Source organism: Thalassophryne amazonica, chromosome 12, assembly GCF_902500255.1.
Source record: "Thalassophryne amazonica chromosome 12, fThaAma1.1, whole genome shotgun sequence".
Taxonomy (NCBI): domain Eukaryota; kingdom Metazoa; phylum Chordata; class Actinopteri; order Batrachoidiformes; family Batrachoididae; genus Thalassophryne; species Thalassophryne amazonica.
In genome coordinates, this window is record NC_047114.1 from 43561456 (window position 1) to 43583505 (window position 22050).

General features: G+C 42.5%; 1 protein-coding gene across 1 annotated transcript in view; it reads left to right on the forward strand.

Moving 5' to 3' along the window:
* Positions 1 to 22050, forward strand: part of col6a1 (collagen, type VI, alpha 1) — a 102639-nt gene that overhangs the window by 60801 nt on the left and 19788 nt on the right. The window contains exons 25-26 of the mRNA XM_034182703.1: positions 9536 to 9598; positions 21271 to 21336. Coding sequence (XP_034038594.1) covers positions 9536 to 9598; positions 21271 to 21336 — 129 coding nt within the window. The remainder of the gene's footprint in view (positions 1 to 9535; positions 9599 to 21270; positions 21337 to 22050) is intronic.

Here is a 22050-nt window from a genome sequence, read left to right on the forward strand (position 1 = left end):
GACATTTCCGGTTTGTCCCTTTTCCTCCTGATCAAACTATATATTGTTGTCCTTATGAAGCAGCTTTTTTGGTTCTATTTATTTGACAGAGCTCAGCCTTTATTTTCAGGTGGGTACAGATCACAGAGGATCTTTTGCGTCTGTCCCAGTATTGTCCCTCTCACATCATCAGGAATGCTTTCTAGTTTGTAAAATACATCATCAGATTACAAAAGTGCTGTCCAATATTTCTATGTTGAACTGATTGATGTTACAACAGTACATTCAGCATGGACATATGTAGTGCATGACATGTCATTTGTATGTACAGCAAAGTGCTTCATACGTCATGGAAACATGATGTTCTGGATGCCAGAATGCTCATGACATTTACAAAAAAAAGCAAAAGATGCCAAGAGATTATGGACACAATGGGTTTGTCGACTTATCACTATGTTTTTTCTCTTTCCACAGAACAACGATCCAGGACTTCCAGGACCTAAAGGAGCCAAAGGTCACAGAGGACCTGAGGGCAAACCGGTAGGAATACCATGATGTTCTGAGCATGAGCTGAGTCTGTGTGTGCATGTTGTGCATATGTGTATAAATCAATATATGAGGGGGAAAAAAATTAGACAATACATTGAAACTTCAAAGAGGTACTTCAGCTTGTGGGTTGACAGGGGGGTCATTTTGACCGTTGGGGTTTTTTCTGTTTTCTGTAATTGTTGTATGGCTCTTGCCTTACAATATAAAGCGCCTTGGGGCGACTGTTTGTTGTGACTTGGCGCTATATAACTAAATAAATAAATTTGATTTGATTGATTTGATATTCCGTTTGTTAGCTTACAAGCTATAGTTACGTTGCACTAGATGAATTGTTTTCGGTTTAGATTGAGTCAGATTTATTTTCAGTCAGTTTTAGATTGTTTCAGGTAGGTTTTCCTGGAGCTGCACTCACTTTGGTTTTGATTAGGTTGGCTTTGTGTTTTTGTTGTTTTTGTTTTACAACACAGATATTTGTTTATACAAGTATGGCAGTGGTAGGTCCATGACCTATACGGGATCTAGGCGCTCCCCCATCACGAGCCTCCCAGCTGACTGGGTTATAGCATGGGTAGATGGGACTCATTAGCCCTGTTAAGGCGGTCCACCTAGGGGAAGGAAACCATGATGTTAAACCCCCAGCCTGTGTTACTGCCCCCGTGCCTCCGAGGAAGGCTAGGAGAAGGTCAGTTCTGATGTAAAACCTACAGCCTGGTGGTTGCCACAGCCGTCTCAGCTTGTCTGTGCCACTGTGGAGTGCCACCTTGCCTAAAGAGTGGAATTGGTGTGCGCGAGCTGATCCCCACTTTAAGCAACGAGCGCAGGTGGGAAGGAAAGCCCTGCAGCGATGGGAAGAGGTGAAAACAACAGGTGCATGATGGCACTGGGATCTGCAGTCTCGATCCTGCATGCAGGGGGCTCAGCAGCTATGGTCGTTTGATTGCTGACCCGAGACAACAGCATCATCCGGCAGGGCCCTGGGTGACCAAGCAGCCCTGTTTAGGGATAGCCCTGCTTGCTCCACATGGAGACAGACCTAGAAAAGGTGGTCTAAACATGGCTTGTCTCACTAGACCCGGTTGGCTCACCGCTGCCAACGGCATCGCTACACGCTGTGCGAAAAGAAAACAAAGAACCTGAAAATTGCGTGCTGGAATGTACGCACAATGATGGACTCAGACAATAGCGATCGTCCTCGAAGACGCTCAGCCTTAGTCGCCAAAGAGCTAGCAAGGCTTGACATAAACATTGCTGCACTCAGCCAGGTGCGCTTTGCATACCAAGGGTCACTCACCGAGGAAGGTACAGGCTACACACTGTTCTGGTCAGGGAAGGCTAAAGAAGATCGTCGAATCTCAGGGGTCGGGTTCATGATTAAGAGCGCTATAGCACATAGGTTACACAGTTTGCCATTGGACATTCTGACCACTCATGTCACTCGGTTCCCCATCAACACAAGGATTTTGCCACTATTTTAGTGTGTATGCCCCAACCATGCAGGCCGACATCGAGTTAAGGAGGCTTCTATAGCGATCTGCATAACCTTCTACAGCGCGTCGACACCCAGGACAAGCTCCTCATCATGGTAGATTTCAACGCCAGAGTGGGCCGCGACTCTGATGTATGGAAGGACGTGCTAGGGAAACATGGCATAGGCAACTGTAACGACAATGGCCGCGTGCTGCTGGAGTTCTGCTCTGCACTGACTTGATGTTCACCAAGCCTGTCCAACAGAAAGAGAGATTCAAAGCAACCTGGAGACACCCACGCTCCAAACACTGGCACCTTCTGGACCATGTTCTGACGCGACAGCGTGATAGAAGAGACGTACTACATACCAGGGGATGCCTAGCGCGGATTGCTATACGGATCATCACTTGGTCCGTTCCAAGATTGCTTTCACTTTCAAGCCCCCTCCTAAGAAGAAAGGCCCACAGTTTAAGAAGCTACAAGTCCACAAGCTGTAAGACATAGACAAAAATGGAGTTCCAGGCCAAACTAGAGGAGAGACTGGGTGGAGAAGAAGGCATGCCTGAACGACCCTGAACAACAGTGGATGAGATTAAAGACCATCCTTCAGAGACGGCAGCAGAAGTAGTGGGCTTCTCAGCCAGGAAAATAAAGACTGGTTTGATGAGTCTGATGCACAGATCCAGGAACTACTAGAAAAGAACGTGCATGCCACAAGACTTTTTTAGCTAAACCTGATGACCACTCTGCCAAGACAGCTTACAGAAATGCCTGCTCCACACTGCAAAGCAAGCTCCGCATACTGCAGAACAACTGGTGGCTAGCTTTTGCGGAGAAGACACAAAAACATGCCAATGCCGGAGACATGCGCTCCTTTTATGAAGCCCTTAGACCATCCATGGGCCAGCACATCAAGTGCAAGCACCCCTGCGCTCCTCAGACGGCTCCACCCTTCTGACGGACAGGGAAACCATTATGCAGCGTTGGTCAGAACACTTTGAAAACCTCTTCAGTGACAAGCGCACTGTGCAAGAGTCATCAATCGAGAATTTTCCCCAGGTGGATGTGAAATGGGAACTTGATGACCCCCAACACTTGAAGAGATCCGAAAGGCCACCACGCAGCTGAATCCAAGGAGTCTCCTGGCATAGATGGCATCCCAGCAGAAGTGTACCAAAATGGAGGTGCGGCAGTCCTCGACAAGCTTCAGATTCTCTTCTCCAGTTGCTGGGAAAAGGAAATGGTTCCACATGACCTTCGGGATGCGGTCATTGTCTCCCTGTACAAGAACAAGGGCGACAGGACTGACTGTTCTAATTACCGGGCATCACTCTCCTCTCCGTAGCAGGTAAGATTTGGCTCGAGTGCTGCTCAACAGGCTTACCCCTACCATAGCGCATGAAAATACTCCCGAGTCAGTGCGATTTCGGGCCAACAGGGGAACCACCGACATGATCTTCGTCCTGAGACAGATCCAGAGAAGTGCAGAGACAGAACATGGCCCTTTATGCAGCCTTCATAGACCTAACCAAGGCTTTTGACACGGTCAGTCGTGAGGGTTTGTGGAAGATTCTTGCACATTTTGGCTGCCCTCCAAAGCTCCTCACCATCATCCGCCAGCTGCATGAAGGCCAGATGGGACAATGAAGTACACGGGACTCTGTCCGGCAGCTTCCCCATCTCAAATGGCGTCAAACAAGGTTGCATCCTCACGCCCATTCTGTTCTCCATCTTCTTCAGCATGATGCTTCATGAGGCCAAAGAACTTGACAGACGGCATCTATATCCGCTTCAGAACCGACTGAGTCTGTTTAACTTGCGGCGCCTTCTGTCCCACACTAAGATCACAGAACAGCTAATCATGGAGCTGCTCTTCGCAGATGACTGCGCCCTCGTCGCCCATACGGAGCAAGCCTTGCAGCACATTGTCAACTGTTTTGCTGAAGCGCAAGAGCCTTCGGCCTCACCATCAGCCTGAGAAAGACAGAAGTGCTATATCAACCGGTCCCCCATACAGCATATACCCATCCCAAATCAACATCGAGGGTACCAGCGTGAATGCAGTAGAGCACTTCACGTATCTCGGTAGTGTTATCTCAAACGACGCATCTGTTGCCAAGGACCTAGACAGTCGCCCTTGCCAAGGCCAGCAGTTCTTTTGGTCGACTCTCAAAGAAAGTCTGGCAGATCATGCACTGTGCCTTTCCACAAAAGTGCAGGTCTACAGAGCCATTGTGGTCCCTACCCTCCTGTATGGAGCTGAAACCTGGGTTCTGTATCGCCAGCAGATCAGATACTGGAACGCTTTCATCATCGTTGTCTCCGAAAATCTTCGGGATCAAGTGGCAGGACTACGTCTCAAATGAGGACATCCTTACCAGAGCCAAATTGCCCAGCATGGAGTCTATTATACTCAACAAGAGCTTCGTTGGGCAGGCCACGTAGCCAGGATGGATGATACACGCATGCCAAAATTAATTCTCTTTGGCGAGCTCAAGGAAGGGAGACAAAACCAAGGGGCCCCCAAAAAGTGCTATAAGGACCAGCTGAAGAAACAGCTCTCCCTTGCAGGCATTCAGCATCAGTCATGGCAGCATCTAGCTACAGATAGACTCAGCTGGCGTTCCAGCATCAAATCCGCCAGCCTGAAGTTTGAGGCAGAAAGAAGTGAAGCCTCACGCCAGAAGCGTCAAAGACAGAAAGAGCGGGCAGCAGCACAAGCCCAGCCTACTCAAGTGTTCATTTGCCCCAAGTGTAACAGGTCTTGTGCATCCCGCATCAGACTTTTCAGCCACCAGAGGGCTTGTAGAAAATAAAAATAATAATAATAATAAAAAAAAAGGTCTTCCCACTATCCTTGCAAGCGAGGAAACTGCCAACAACAACATATATATAATATATATATATATATATATATCTATATATAGTAAGTAAGTCCCTTCGGCTGCTCCCTTGTTTGCACTTGGGGTCGCCACAGCAAATCCAAGGTGGATCTGCATTTGAATTGGCACAAGTTTTACGCCGGATGCCCTTCCTGACGCAACTCCACATTACATGGAGAAATGTGGCAGGGGTGGATTTGAACCCGGAACCTTCTGAACTGAAACCAAGCGCATTAACCACTTGGCCACCACCCCTGAAGATATATATATATATATATATACCTAGTTTTGCCCATTTGTCTATTTGACTCCTTTACTTCTTACAGAATCATTTTCTTTTTATTATTATGCACCAATGGCACCAGATCAAATTTCTCGTATGTGAGAACTTATTTGGCAATAATTCGATTCTGATATTGTTTATGGCACTGAAGAGGTGTGAGACACTGCAGCTTTTACTTCGATGCTTCATACAAGAAATATGTTTTCATATCTCAAAAACATTTCATTTTCATTTTTCATTTATTTATTTAGCGCCAAATCATAACAAGGTTGCCTCAAGGCGCTTCACACAAGTAAGGTCTAACCTTACTAACTCCCAGAGCAAGAGTGGTAAGGAAAAACTCCCTCTGAGGAAGAAACCTCAAGCAGACCAGACTCAAAGGGATGACCCTCTGCTTGGGCCATGCTACAGACACAAATTACAAAACAGTTCACAAAACGAACATACAGGAAATGTTGCAGGTGCACAGGATGGTTTCTGGAACAGATACCACACCCATCTCTGGATGAAGCTGCACCTCAGACAGAGAGAAAAGAAAAAAGCAGAATCAAGCATCAGAAAGACAACAAATACAGTGTAATTTGTCAGCAACAAGAAAAACAGAAGAAATACTAAGGTGATTGTTGGCCACTAGCCCTAAGCTTCACTCAAATTGACTAAAAATATGATGTGATTTCGAAAAACAAAGACCAGATTCAGCTCCCCCAAATTACCTAAAATCCACTGAAAAACTCCATGCAAGAAAAATCGTGTTGACCGGTGGAATAATCTGAATAATAACAAAAAAATACATTGATTGAGTACAGACTATATTTTGTTTGCTCAGAGAAATGCATCTATGCAGAGAAATGAATGTTTTGGCCATATTTGCCAAAAATGTATTTAATTCTTAATTTATTTGAGTCTTTTATTTGCATTTAAAACTCTGAATGGTCTCGCCCTGCCTCACCTCTCTGAACTACTCCACCTTTACGCTCCTGCTCGGTGCCTCAGGTCAGCTGATCAGCTGCTGCTGGAGGTGCAGAGGTCAAAGTGGAAGCTGCCCCCCTTGTTGGAATGAGCTTCTGCTCCACATCAGAGAAGCCCCCCCCACTATTCACTATTAAAACTCAGTTTAAAACTAATTTCTACTCCCTGGCATTTAATCAAGCATGAGACTCTATTCTTATTTTTTTCTTAATTACATTTATTTACTGGTTACTGTTTTTTTAAAACTTGTTTTATTGTCTCATCGTTATTATTTTTTATTTCTTAGTATTTTATGTGTCATGTACAGCACTTTGTGACAGTGCAATATAAATTGAGTAGAGTTGAGTTAATTATTTAACTTGTGTGCACAAATTAAATTAAAGAAAATCAAGCCGTTGGAACAGATTATATGTTGTGTGCACACGAACCACCTCAAGCCCTATTTTTCTTTGTATTTTTAACTCTTCATGGTCCTTTCTGTGGGTGCTCTGTTGTTGTGCTGTGGACACATTCAAGTTCACATGTTGGAAGTCAGGTCCTTTAAAGGTGCACAGCTTTTTTTTTCTTCTTTATTTTTTGGCTGTTCCCATTGAGGATTTTGAACAGAAACATCCATCTCCACTTCACACAAATACTTTATGGAAATGTGGAGACCTTTGCCCATGTGTGAATGTGATGAATGGTACTATTTAATATAATTATTTTTATTTTATAGTTATTTACTATTTTATATAATGGTACTATTGGGGGAGGTGATGGTCTAGTGGTTAAGCGTTGGGCTTGAGACCAGAGGATCCTCGGTTCAAATCCTAGCCTGACCGGAAAATCACTAAGGGCCCTTTGGCAAGGTCCCCTAGTTGCTCCCAGTGTGTACTGAGTACCTTGTATAGCAGCACGTTCACATCGGGGTGAATGTCAGGCATTATTGTAAAGCGCTTCTTATAGAAATGCAGTCCATTTGACTATTTTCTCATTATTTGTCATTATTGCCAAAAAATACCATGAAATATTATGGTATATATTTTTAGGTGTTGACTGCCCATCCCTAATGAAACTCATCGAACAAAATATGCTTTGATGTTCTCATACTTTGTGCCACATTCACACTCTGACAATTAGGCTGGTGTTTGCCAATGGAGAGTGAAAAGTTGCTTACAGATGACCAGTGCCAAGACCCTCCAGACTCCGTAGGCGCTAACTCAGCATCATTCAAGCAATGCTGATGTTCGTCCTGGTCCCAGAAAAATTTTCAACATGCTTAAAATCTTCAACATTCACTCTAAAACACAGGCAAGAGTTGAGCTTTGATACTGCTGTGTAACCTCTGCCAGTCCACCATCACCACGCCATTCCCCTCTGCCAGCCTCTGCTGGCCATTGTTGGGGGTGTGACTGGATGCATCGCCTCATCTGGATCCCTCGGGCATGAAGAAATATGTAGAAATATGTGAAAATGTGAAGCACCAGCAGCAATTGACACAATTTCTGGATTACAAAATTATTTGTTTGATACAATATGTGTGTTCTGACCATGAACATCTGTTTTAGGGTTACCCTGGCCCCGTGGAGACCCCGGTGAGCCGGTAAGTTACCTATCAAATTTACATTTTACCGTGATATATTCCACAAACACTGATTCATTATCATGAATCACAAAATGTTCATTTTTGATACATTGTAGGTCTGCAGGGTATAGGTTGCAGTTTTGGTATTTTTTACTAGATTGCGAGGTCCTGCGACTTACTTCGGTGCAACTTATATACCAAAAAAATCACAGTTGGTTGTTATTATTATAGGACTTACCCAGGAGTCTTCACTACTACAGTGCACAAAAAAATCCAAATTAACATGCTAAACAATAATCAAATATACTCAAGTTTTTATTGTAGTGTTTGCATTGCTGTTAACTATCAATCCATGAATCAAATCATCTGAATCAAATATCATCCATACATGTCCATCTTGCTTCCGTTTAGAATTCAAAAGTGCTTTAGATACACACCACAGAGTAAGGGCTTCCTGCAAAAACCCAATGTTCAAGTTTCCATCCGTGTCCAAACTACATCCAATATGTTGTCCAACACATTTATTTGTCCATTCTTCTTATTTTTCGCATTTCATTCATTCATTCATCTTCTACCGCTTAGTCCAATTAAGGGTTGCAGGGGGCTGGAGCCTATCCCAGCAGTCATAGAGTGCGAGGCAGGGTACACCCAGGACAGGACGCCAGTCTGTCGCAGGGCCACAATAGACAAACAAACACAGACACACCCACACACACACCTACGGACAATTTTAAAGATTCCAGTCCACCTAACCCACATGTCTTTGGATGTGGGAGGAAAGCGGAGCACCCAGAGGAAACCCACGCAAACACGGGGAGAACATACAAACTCCACACAGAAAGGCCACAGGAATTGAAGCCACAACCTTCTCGCTGTAGGCAACTGTGCTAACCACTAATGCACCGTGCTGCCCCATTTTTTGCATTTAAAAGTCCTTATTTTAAGTAACAGCACACACGTGGTGTCCCCATGTGCTACTTAGTTCCTGTCTATTGTTAAACTTACTGCCATTGTAATGCTGTTAAAAGCTGAGTTCCACATACAGATAAAACAAAACTTATACTCCGGTGCAACTTATGTGTTTTTTCGCATAATATGACTTTTTTTTACCTGTGTGTATTACACTCCAATATGACTTTATTCTGGAGAATACAGTGTATATGTCACAATTGGACGATAGGTGAGGTGGACGATACCGGGAATTTTGGTATTGATCCGATACAAGTAAATACAGGCCCAGTATCGCCGATATTGATACTGATACTTTTTCATATTTAAGCTTCATAGATCCAAAGGATCCAAAAGGCCTAGGATAGAATTTCGCCAAACACTGTACGTGACAACAAAATACTTTATTATCACAATCAACATTTTTGTTTAAAAAATATCACTCAACACAACTTAAAACAAAATCTCCTGAGGTAGAGGGCTGACAAACCACAATACAACGGTGCGCTGCTCCGTGTTGTGTGACACAGCGCAGTGCTGCTCTTACAGACAGAGAGTAGACTTTGATGAATCTGCGTGCGCAGCAGTCAGTGTGTGCGGGAGAGAAAAAAAGCTTGAGTATCGATCTTTTTACATGAGGATTGTTCAGTATCAATACCAGCGTTGGTATCAATATTAGGATCGATCCACCCACCTCTATTGTTAAACTGTTAACTTGTTTTTTTTTTTTTATGGGAAGCCTTCAACTGTGAAGATGAGTTGACTTTTAAAAATTAAATGAGCTTACTGAATTGTGTTTTACATTATTAGAACACTATCATATTCGATCCCAACAATGCAAAATCATTTGTTACGAGACCTGCCGACCTTTAACATTTGCTCTGTGACCTCTAGGGTAGTAAGGGAACACCTGGACCTAAAGGAGATGATGGAGAGCCCGGTGATCCAGGCCCTGATGTGAGTGTGCCTCTGTTTTAATGGAGGTGTCCCTTTCCTCACCTGTTTTTTTTTTTTTTTTTTCTTTCTTCAGTCCCTTCTTGGCAGCACTCACAGTGACAGGATGTGAGTCACATATCTTATTCACACATCTCTCTTAAAAACAAACATCTGCCTCTTTTGATATAAAATACAGTAATCTGTTTTTCACTTTGTGGCTTTTTCTTCACTGGAAATGCTTTTATCTGTTGCAGTCAGTCCACTTTTCTCTCACTTCTGTTGTGCAGCTGGAAATGTTTCATACAGCAGAACTGAAGGCATTTTTTGTGTGATTTGGGGAAAAGGGCTTTGAGCTAATGCAGCTGTGTATATGTTGTTGTCAAGACTACAGGAAATGAGTGGAGGCTATGAAGGGACCGCATTAGTATTTTATTGTGTGTGTCAGTGTTTTTTATGCGTGCGTAATCGTCCATGTCTACAAACTGTGAGAATTTAACACTTTGACCTCAGATAGGGTTATACTGGATTTATCACATTTCAAAGGTTTCTGTATCTTGACATAAACATTTCAGCGGATTTTTGCACTTTTCTTTCATCCTGGTATCAGTCTGCTCCAACCTCTCTCATTTTCAAACTTAAGCCCCTTTCACACCGGGACCGAGTTGCGTAATGCGCTGTACTGACTACGCCGAGCTTATCCAGCCCTCCGTGGTAATACGCTGATGGACGCAAAGGGGTCTGAGAAATGGACGCAAAAAATTAAACATTTTCTTCAAAAATTAAACATGTTTATTTTTTCGCAGACATTCAGCATAGTGCACTGGACGCAGTGCCCTACGCAAGTCTACGCAACACTCCGTTACTGTGTGCAAGTCTCTGTAACACTGCGCTACTGTACGCCATGCTTACACAATTGTACGCTACCCTACTACGCGGTCTGACGAAAAATCCTTTTAGGTTTTGTATCAGTTCATAGCTGCATTGCTAGATTTTATTCATCCCGCTGGACTCTGCTGAACTTTACTGGCAGTGAAGTTTCAAAACTGCAGAAGAAGAAAAGGCGGGCCAAGTTTCCCCCCTGCGCGTAATATACGCAGCCATTCCTGTGTACTAGATACACAGCACAATGCAACTCTATCACAATACAGACCAAACGTCCCCCCTAAAAATTGGTCCGCCCTACCTTCACTGCGCATGCGCCATTAGCCATAGTTCATGGATTATCACCTTGTTTCTGCTTAAAACTGCACTCCAGTCATCATCAATCTCAGCAACAGATATCTGAAGCTTTTGCACCACAATAATTTCCATTAAATGCAGCATTATTTCATCATAAAAGACGGATGAAGCGATCAGCGTGCCGCGGCGAAACCAGCTGCTAGCTGATGCATTCTCTGCACATTCAAAGCATCACAGAATATCAACTCATTTCTGCTTAAAACTGACTTTAGAATGATTTAAGAGATTTTACCTTGTCATCTGATGGTTAATAATCCCATTAATCCATTTAATCGCTTTGGGTGAAGAGACTCTGTCTCAGATGTGCTGCTGTGGTCCGAAATGACGCATGAACAATGAAACAAGGCAGACTGATTTTTAGTGGGGGGGGACTGATTGGTCTGCGACATCGTGTGAAAGGGCTTACACTAACTGTAAGATTGCGCTGTTAAATCACTTTGGAACCCATCAATGTTTTGCCATGGAATAAGATGGAGCACAAGATCTTCCTGCCAGGATTAATTCAAATAACATTTCAGTCATTACCCGTTTAATCATTCCTGCTTTTCATTCTGTTGTGAGTGCAGGAAGCATCTTGTAATGTGATAATTGATTCTGCAGCTGTGCAGATGGACCATGAGAGAATCAACTCCTAAAGCTCAGTCTGATTGCAACATGCCAGATTTTACCAGGCATCACAATCTGTCACCGTATCAGAAACTGCTTTGAAGAGTCCATCTAAGTAATTATTGAAGTTGACATGGCAGCTTCAATAATATCTTATGGGCCCAGTGTTTTTAGTGGACTACATAAAGTCTTCAGTGAATAAACTCAAAGACAACTCAAAAACAAAGACAACGTTCATAGCGGAAGATCATTATTACAAGGGCAAGCCAACAACTGTGGTATATTGTTATCACATCTCTAACATATCCTGGCTGTCACAGGGCGTGAGGCAGGGTACATCCTGGACAAGATGTCAGTCTGTCGCAGAGCCACGTACAGTGTACCTGGAAAGTATTCACAGCACTTCACTTTTTCCACATTTTTTTTTATGTTGTAACCTTATTCCAGAATTGATGAAATTAATTTTTTTTTTCATCGAAACGCTACACACACAATACCCCATAATGACAATGTGAAAAAGTTTTTTTTTTGGGGGGGGGGGGGAGGGGGGGATTTTTGCAAATGTATTAAAAACCCTAAGAAATCAAGTATTCACAGCTGTTGCTATGAAGCTGAAAATTGAGCTCAGGTGCATCCTGTTTCCACTGATCATCCTTGAGATGTTTTTGCAGCTTGATTTGAGTCCACCTGTTGTAAATTCAATTGACTGGACATGATTTGGAAAGTCACACACCTGACAACTCTGTGAATGTCCTTGAGTGGCCCAGCCAGAGCCCAGATCTGAATCTGATTGAACATCTCTGGAGAAATCTGAAAATGGCTGTGCACCGACGCTCCACATCCAACCTGATCGAGTTTGAGAGGTGCTGCAAAGAGGATGGGCAAAACTGTCCAATTATAAGTGCACCAAGCTTGTGGCATCATATTCAAGAAGAATATGTCTGCAGTTGCTGCCAAAGGTGTGTCAACAAAGTGTTTAGCAAATGATGTGAATACTTATGCACTTATTACTTATACTTATTACTTAAGGCTGTAACATAACAAAATGTGGAAAAAGTGAAGCACTGTGAATAGTTTCCAGATGCACCATATAGAGAGACAAACAGTCACACTTGCGTGCACCGCTATGGTCAGTTTAGAGTGACCAGTTCACTTAACCTGCATATTTTTGGAAGTGAGAGGAAGCTGGAGCACCCAGAAGGAACATGCAAACTCCAGACAGAAAGGTGCAGGTCGGTAGCGATCCCACAACCATCTTTCTTTTTTGTTTTTTGCATTTTTTGTTTGTTTGTTGCAGAATTAGTCTGGCAACTGTTTACTGTAATTTAACAGTGAGACAGTACTGTAATCTTTTTACAGTAATAAGCTCTTGTATGTTACAGTAGGTACACTGTGGAACAGCAGTACAGTAACCCTGTAGAATAACAATACCCTAAAAGCAACTCTAGCTCCCAGTATGGGACTGTAAATTAAAGTGGTCATTTGTTACAGTGTGGTAAGAGTAGCATTGCCAAACATTGTGAGCAATCAGGAAAGTTTTAAGCATGCTTAAAAATGTTGTAATATAAGAACACATTGTGATTCACATGAGAAAGTAATGAGGGAGCAGTGTGCATATTTTACTTTAATTTTATAGATGGCATTGTTTGTTATTTCATTAGTGCATCTTAAAATGAACTGTTTCAGCTTAAATGTGGATTTGGCTGCTCAGTTATTTTGATGCCAGTTTACAGTTTAAGATAAAAATAAAATACAGTGTGGATTGTTTTCTCTTTTGGAGCAAGCAGTGAGCGATTTTGAGAACAGTGGTCTGCACAGGGGAGCGGAAGGAGGCATACAGCTCTGTGAGCAATCTGCTCCACTTCGCTCAGGCAAAAACATATATACATGTGTATGATATCTATTTGGCAAAGTAGATGATGGTGAACAACCGAGTACAACATGCTATGATTCTGACCTACCGTTCTGTGAGCAGAAAGCTCTAGGGATTCTCCTCTGCAGTATAAATCCATAGCATAAATCCCATGAAAAGTATATCTCGCTCTTCAGCAGAAGAAAGCTTTGAGATGTTAGCAGATATATTTTAGCTTTTTGGAAAAGTGCAGTAATAAGTGTGGGAGATTTGTGTAAAATTGTGATAATAAGCGCGACAGTACACCGAGTGTATTGAGTAGCATTATGTGGCATACGCCCACAAGCACTTGTGTCATGGGACTCATCTGTACATGAGGGTAATCAACAATAAAAGTAGGAAATTCAAATTTTGTCTGATTTCAATAAATTGGACTTGATTTCCTCATTTTTGGAATCAGGATGGAATTGGGGCCAAAAACCTGCAATGGGAGCTTGTCTTAAGAGGTTGAAAATTTTTTAAGTTCTTGTTTTTTGTTTCAACAACAGTTTCTGTTACCTCCATTTAACACTTTCTGTACATTTACCCCTTCCTTTTTTGCAAGTATTCATCCTTTCAGTTTCTGTTCGTAATATTTTATGACAACCTTTAATGTTTTTAATATACCTGGTGGCTTAGTGGTTAGCACTGTTCTCTCACAGTGAGAAAGTCCCAGGTTTGCTTCTGACCTAGTCCTTTCTGCGTGGAGTTTGCATGGTCTCGCCGTGTTTGCGTGGGTTCCGTGTCTTTTCCTCCCAGTTCCAAAAACATGCAGTTTAGATGAACTGGTGACTCTAAATTGACCGTAGGTAGGAGTGAGAGTGTGAATGTGTTTATACATCTATGTGCGTCAGCATTGTGAGACAGACTGGCGGCCTGTCCAGGGTGGGCCCTCCTCTCGTCCAGTGACTGTTGGGATGTGACCTCTGTTAGCTTGTTGAAAAAGGGTGTAATATGAATCCCTTAAACAGTTTAAATGGTTTTACATTGTACAGGCATGTCTAATTGTTGTGGCCAGAGTGAACGGGGTGGGTGGGGGGTCAACCATGCGTGGTAGAGAAGGTAAAAATGGGACAGACGTTTAATGTTTTCAACTCATTAACTAACACACTTTTAATAATATACATGTTCACCCCCTCATATATGGAGCCCTGAGAAAGTGCAGAGGTTTGAGCGGTGCTGGAGTGTACGTGGATCATGACCGACAGCGACCTTGACAGCCAGGTGGTTAGCATGACCTCTGTGCTCTCAAGTTCAGCTGTCTGTTAACGGTTGTTCAGCAGAGATGTGGATCTTCTGTTTCAGTCGGTCACTTGAAATGTTCAATTTTTACCTTGATGATGTCCAGCTTCATATCCATATCCTGGACATTTGGCCCTGACATTTTCACATTTAAAATGTATTTGAACATGATAAATTCTGCTGACCAGTGTTTAACTGTAGTATAAGAAGGGGAATCCTCACGTAATGTCAGTACCATGTCCTCATGGAGCTCCTTTGGAGACAGTCCCTTTTTTGTGAGATACTGAATCACAGCACGCCCACGAGCTTTGTCTAGTTTGCCAATCTGACACACCCCTACTACCTACACTGAAATACTTTGTCTGCAACATTACACTCGGTGAGTCATTCTCAAGACAAATGTTGGTTTCTCAAAATGCAAAAGATGGAGAACCACACTGTACTTTTTCTGGGTCAGGACCAAAACTTTTCTACTACGTAGAATATAATTCTGCTGTCTGATGCTGCTCCAGTAATCAAAGTCATTGCCCCCTTTGATACTTCCGCATGACGGCCCGGAACCAGCCATCGTCACATTTGCGTTGCTTGAGACTTTCATTTGTCCATCCACAGACAAGAAGCAGGTTCCATAGTTTTCCACTGCAAGGAACACCCTGACAGTGGGAAAGTTTTTTTTTTTTTTAACCTATGGGACTGTCATATTTCTGAAATGTTCAAGCTTCATGGTGACAGACTTGAAGATATCACATGAAAAGTAACAATGAACAAAGACTAAAATAATTACAAAATAAAGCACATTACCCAGGCACTGCCAAGCAAAAATCGATACGATCTTCTTCTTCTTCTTCTTCTTCTTGCGTATGAGTGCTGTAAAGCTCATCCAAAAATGTTGGCCAGATGTTGAAGCCATCTCTCCATATTGTTATCCAACCTGGTCTCACGGCAAGCCGTGATTCAGCAGCACGAAATATACGTTAATCTATTGTTTTGTGATATTGTGACGAAAAGCGCCTCATTTTCATCACAGCAGCATGTATTCATTCTAATTCATTCCGTGATGGCAGCACGAAATTAAAAGTGAAGCGGGGGGGGGGGGTGGTTATGGTTAGGGTTGGGGGAAGGAGTAGGGTTAGTAATAGTGAGTTAACAAAACCCCCGTCACGAAAATTTGACTCATTTCGTGATGGGAGCACGAAAAAAAATGTGAGACTGGGCTGCGTCATCTATGGTTGTAAGGTCCTGATGGGTGGGGGCGAATGTGAGCAGCGGTCTGGGCCTCTGCTCCACACTCGCATGAAGCTGATGGTTTCAACCACCATCGATACATATCTGCACCAAAACGACCCACTTCGGCTCTGAGACGATTTAAGGTAACCCACAGACTACGGGAGAGGTCAGAACCTGAGGGTGCGGTAGTGTTAGAGGCTACCGTTAGCTGGGCAGGGTGTTGGTTTTGAGCCCACTCTTCGTTCCAGGCCTCTATCATTTCATAGTTGCAGCTATGGAGAGTTGCTGATTGGCGGTAGAAGGGGTGACGCAATTTCAGGCATTGAGGACCAAATCTTTGAGGATCTGGGACTAGGCTGATTGCAAGTGAAAGCAATCATCGATACTGTATGCTACTGGAAGTGCATTGAACGGCTAAAAAAAAAAAATCAAAACAAACAAAGTGAAACCAGATGTTGATGACTCAGTCGTCTGGGTCGATTTTTCTTATATGCGGTAGGGAGAATTGACAATATGTGCTGTTTTGTGCATTTGACAGGTGTGATGGTGCACTGTTAATAAATTGTCATGAAGGTGTATTTGTGAGTACAATGTGCACATTTTTTACACGCACCAACCTTTAGTAAATCAGCCCCGTGATGTACTGCAGATTATCCAGCAAACTTGGCCTTCAGCAGTCTGAACTAACACAGAAGCTGCTTTCACAATCAAGTTTTTGTTGTTGTTTGTTTCTTTGATTTATGCATTTTTACATTTACATTTAATTGCATTTTTTTTTTCTGTAAACACCCACTAGCCTTGTCCCTGCAGTGCATGTTCATTTGCAGGCAGTTATGGAAATGGTTTCCAGAACACAACATCATTAAACTGCGGTAGCCGCTGTCAGGTTGGAGTTTGTGGACGACTTTGAAAATCCCTGCAGCTTCCAATGGCTTTTTTTTTTCAAACCTAAATTCTGGCACTCCTTTAAAGTCTGTAGCTGTATCTGTGGAACATGAATCTTGAATAAGGGATCATTTTCAAGTGATCATTTTCACGAACAGGATTAAGCACTTACCCTTGATGTTTCTGCATTCATGTCTGGAGTTTCCCAGTGAGCATCTGAGGGTCTGGGTGCAGCTGCTGTAGAGATTCTGGCTGTGCACTCTCCCGGCAGCTGGACTGTTCTGCTGCACAGTTGTGCAGAGATACACATTGTTTTCACTTAGGATTTGAAATTGATTTATTGCTTGTGTAAGACTGTCCTGAACGTGTTTTCCATCAATACCAAAATTAGTTGTATATTCTTATTTAACTTTTAGTGAGTGGCCATCCTGTGTCTGAGAGTGTGCAGTTGATAAGTTGCTTTTGGCATAATGGCACGAAGGTCATATTAAACATTTTACATTTAAAAATGCTTATTGGGTTCTAATATTGTTATTGGCTAATAAAAAACTTGAAACTACTACTAATTATAATGAGCTGGGGAAGTGATGGTCTCAACACCTGAGAATCCTCAGTTTGATTCCCCATCAGGCAGGAAAATCACTAAGGTCCACTGGGCAGATCCCTAAATTGCTCCTAGTGTGCAGTTGCCTGACAGCTTTTTTGAATGTAAGGCATCATTGTAGAGGACTTGAGGATCTGCAACCAATCGAAAAGCGCTATTGAGAAACAGTCAATTTATATTTGTCTACAGAGGAACATATGTTGTAGTTTCTGTATAATAATTATGGCTCATGAATATACACTGTCACACTTCTGAGTATTTGCTGTTGAATGTGTGGTTATATTCCTTCAAACTAAACATCAACATATGAAGAGTTCAGATGCGAAACCCAGTAAGTATTTCTTTTTTAAATGGAGAAAAATGCAGTTGAAAATGGAGATTTAAAGGAAACCATATTCGGAAATGCACAGACTTTCATGAATAAAATGAAAACAGTTTGTTCAAATTCTTTCATATTTTGCACACTGATGGTCCACTTGACAGCCAAATACATGTTGGCCTCAACTAAAAATTTGTGGTTTTGGAGATACTGGGTTTTGCATCTGAATCTTATATAGTCTTATTTCCTTGAAGCAAATGTAGCAATTTCTGTGTATCAAAGCAAAATCAGTACTGATTAGATAGATAGATAGATATATACGTTTAATGTCCCCATGGGGAAATTTGTCTTGGACTTCTCAAAAATCATGACCCATACAAAGATACAGAACAAGACATAAACAGTTCATAACAATAAATAAATAAATACATAAATAAAGAATAAAAATAAATAAAAAAACATACAAATACTAAAACCTCCTAATGTGCCTGATTGTTAGCGGTGTTTATTATGATATTTGTTAAGGGCTATGATTGATATAGGAACAAAAGAGTTCCTATATCTATTCAGTCTGCAATGGGGGACTCTGAAACGCGATTCTTTTGTATTTAATGATATCTTAAAGAATTTGTTTTTTCCAATTTTCATTTCATTTTCAATGAATTTGGGCTTTGAAGGACAACCAAAAGATAGTGGTGTTGCTTTTTCAGTATGGTGAATAAAGAGCATTAATTTCATGTGGTTACTGGTGTTGAGTTCTAGAAGCACTTTACGCAGTAATAGGAGACCACAGTCTTGTTTGAACCCTCCGTGATATCGCAGGATTTGACCACTTACGGGGACCTCCATTTAATATATACACAGCATAACTTCACATGGATAAATGAGCACTGTTTTGTTTTCTGCTGCAATCACCGAAGAATTCGCGAAAAGTATTTTTTTCCTCGTTCCCAGTGGAGAAGAAAAGACAAAGCGAGTGGGAGACATTGTGTCGGTAAGTGTTAGCCTACACAGCTAACCAGAGTAGTGCTGTTCTCTCACCTGCAAAACCACCTCGACACGTTTGAGCTCCGGATCATAACAAACCGCAACACGTCCACTTTGCCACTGCATCGTCACTTTTTCTTTGCATTTTCACTTTGTATGTAATTTGCCCCAAAACCCATTGAAAATGCATGGTTGGTCCCCCGGAAGTAGAGAAATTACGTTATATTTTACCCCTTTAGCGCCCGCCCCCAAAAAAGACTGTGGTCTCCTATATTGTGAAGACGTTCACTGATGTTTCAACCTTGTTCTTGAATGATAAAGATATTCTCCAAAGCATTTCCAGCTTATTATTCATTTAATAACATATATTTACACTCAACAAAAATATAAACGCAACACTTTTGGTTTGCTCCCATTTTGTATGAGATGAACTCAAAGATCTAAAACTTTTTCCACATACACAATATCACCATTTCCCTCAAATATTGTTCACAAACCAGTCTAAATCTGTGATAGTGAGCACTTCTCCTTTGCTGAGATAATCCATCCCACCTCACAGGTGTGCCATATCAAGATGCTGATTAGACACCATGATTAGTGCACAGGTGTGCCTTAGACTGCCCACAATAAAAGGCCACTCTGAAAGGTGCAGTTTTGTTTTGTGGGGGGGGGGGGGGGGGGGGGGGGGGATACCAGTCAGTATCTGGTGTGACCACCATTTGCCTCATGCAGTACAACACATCTCCTTCACATAGAGTTGATCAGGTTGTCAATTGTGGCCTGTGGAATGTTGGTCCACTCCTCTTCAGTGGCTGTGCGAAGTTGCTGGATATTGGCAGGAACTGGTGCACGCTGTCGTATACGCCGGTCCAGAGCATCCCAAACATGCTTAATGGGTGACATGTCCGGTGAGTATGCCGGCCATGCAAGAACTGGGACATTTTCAGCTTCCAAGAATTGTGTACAGATCCTTGCAACATGGGGCCGTGCATTATCCTGCTGCAAGATGTATGGCACAACAATGGGCCTCAGGATCTCGTCACGGTATCTCTGTGCATTCAAAATGCCATCAATAAAATGCACCTCTGTTCTTTGTCCATAATAGACGCCTGCCCATACCATAACCCCACCGCCACCAGGGTCACTCAATCCACAACATTGACATCAGAAAACCGCTCACCCACACGACGCCACACACGCTGTCTGCCATCTGCCCTGAACAGTGTGAATCGGGATTCATCCGTGAAGAGAACACCTCTCCAACGTGCCAAATGCCAGCGAATGTGAGCATTTGCCCACTCAAGTTGGTTACGACGACGAACTGGAGTCAGGTCGAGACCCCGATGAGGACGACGAGCATGCAGATGAGCTTCCCTGAGACGGTTTCTGACAGTTTGTGCAGAAATTCTTTGGTTATGCAAACCGATTGTTTCAGCAGCTGTCCGAGTGGCTGGTCTCAGACGATCTTGGAGGTGAACATGCTGGATGTGGAGGTCCTGGGCTGGTGTGGTTACACGTGGTCTGCGGTTGTGAGGCTGGTTGGATGTACTGCCAAATTCTCTGAAATGCCTTTGGAGATGGCTTATGGTAGAGAAATGAACATTCAATACATGAGCAACAGCTCTGGTTGACATTCCTGCTGTCAGCATGCCAATTGCACGCTCCCTCAAATCTTGCGACATCTGTGGCATTGTGCTGTGTGATAAAACTGCACCTTTCAGAGTGGCCTTTTATTGTGGGCAGTCTAAGGCACACCTGTGCACTAATCATGGTGTCTAATCAGCATCTTGATATGGCACACCTGTGAGGTGGGATGGATTATCTCAGCAAAGGAGAAGTGCTCACTATCACAGATTTAGACTTGTTTGTGAACAATATTTGAGGGAAATGGTGATATTGTGTATGTGGAAAAAGTTTTAGATCTTTGAGTTCATCTCATACAAAATGGGAGCAAACCAAAAGTGTTGCATTATATTTTTGTTGAGTATGTAGCATAATAGATTTTAACCACATCACTCATCCTAATGAGCATACACCTTCAGTTATGAATACAGTCTCTGATTTGTCCATTCCTATGACATCCACTTTTATTTGTTTTCCACTTGGGATAATGCCATCACCTATAAAAAATACAACATAATTTTTACATTCTTTCTTTTGGGATACCACAAGGTTTTGTACTAAAACCATTACATTTCCTCACTGCCTATGCTCATACAGAATGTCCAGCTAATCCAAGACATTTCCGGTTTGTCCCTTTTCCTCCTGATCAAACTATATATTGTTGTCCTTATGAAGCAGCTTTTTTGGTTCTATTTTATTTGACAGAGCTCAGCCTTTATTTTCAGGTGGGTACAGATCACAGAGGATCTTTTGCGTCTGTCCCAGTATTGTCCTCTCACATCATCAGGAATGCTTTCTAGTTTGTAAAATACATCATCAGATTACAAAAGTGCTGTCCAATATTTCTATGTTGAACTGATTGATGTTTACAACAGTACATTCAGCATGGACATATGTAGTGCATGACATGTCATTTGTATGTACAGCAAAGTGCTTCAATACGTCATGGAAACATGTATGTTCTGGATGCCAGAATGCTCATGACATTTACAAAAAAAGCAAAAGATGCCAAGAGATTATGGACACAATGGGTTTGTCGACTTATCACTATGTTTTTTCTCTTTCCACAGAACAACGATCCAGGACTTCCAGGACCTAAAGGAGCCAAAGGTCACAGAGGACCTGAGGGCAAACCGGTAGGAATACCATGATGTCTGAGCATGAGCTGAGTCTGTGTGTGCATGTGTGCATATGTGCTAAATCATATATGAGGGGAAAAAATTAGACAATACATTGAAACTTCAAGAGGTACTTCAGCTTGTGGGTTGACAGGGGGGTCATTTGACGTTGGGGTTTTTCTGTTTTTCTGTAATTGTTGTATGCTCTTGCCTTACAATATTAAAGCGCCTTGGGGCGACTGTTTGTTGTGACTTGGCGCTATATAACTAAATAATAATTTGATTTGATTGATTTGATATTCCGTTTTGTTAGCTTACAAGCTATAGTTACGTTGCACTAGAGGAATTGTTTTCGGTTTAGATTGAGTCAGATTATTTTCAGGCAGTTTTAGATTGTTTCAGGTAGGTTTTCCTGGAGCTGCACTCACTTTGGTTTTGATTAGGTTGCTTTGTGTTTTTGTTGTTTTTGTTTTACAACACAGATATTGTTTATACAAGTATGGCAGTGGTAGGTCCATGACCTATACGGGATCTAGGCGCTCCCGCCATCACGAGCCTCCCAGCTGACTGGGTTATAGGCAGTGGGAGATGGGACTCATTAGCCCTGTTAAGGCGGTCCACCTAGGGGAAGGAAAACCATGATGTTAAACCCCCAGCCTGTGTTACTGCCCCCGTGCCTCCGAGGAAGGGGCTAGGAGAAGGTCAGTCTGATGTAAAACCTACAGCCTGGTG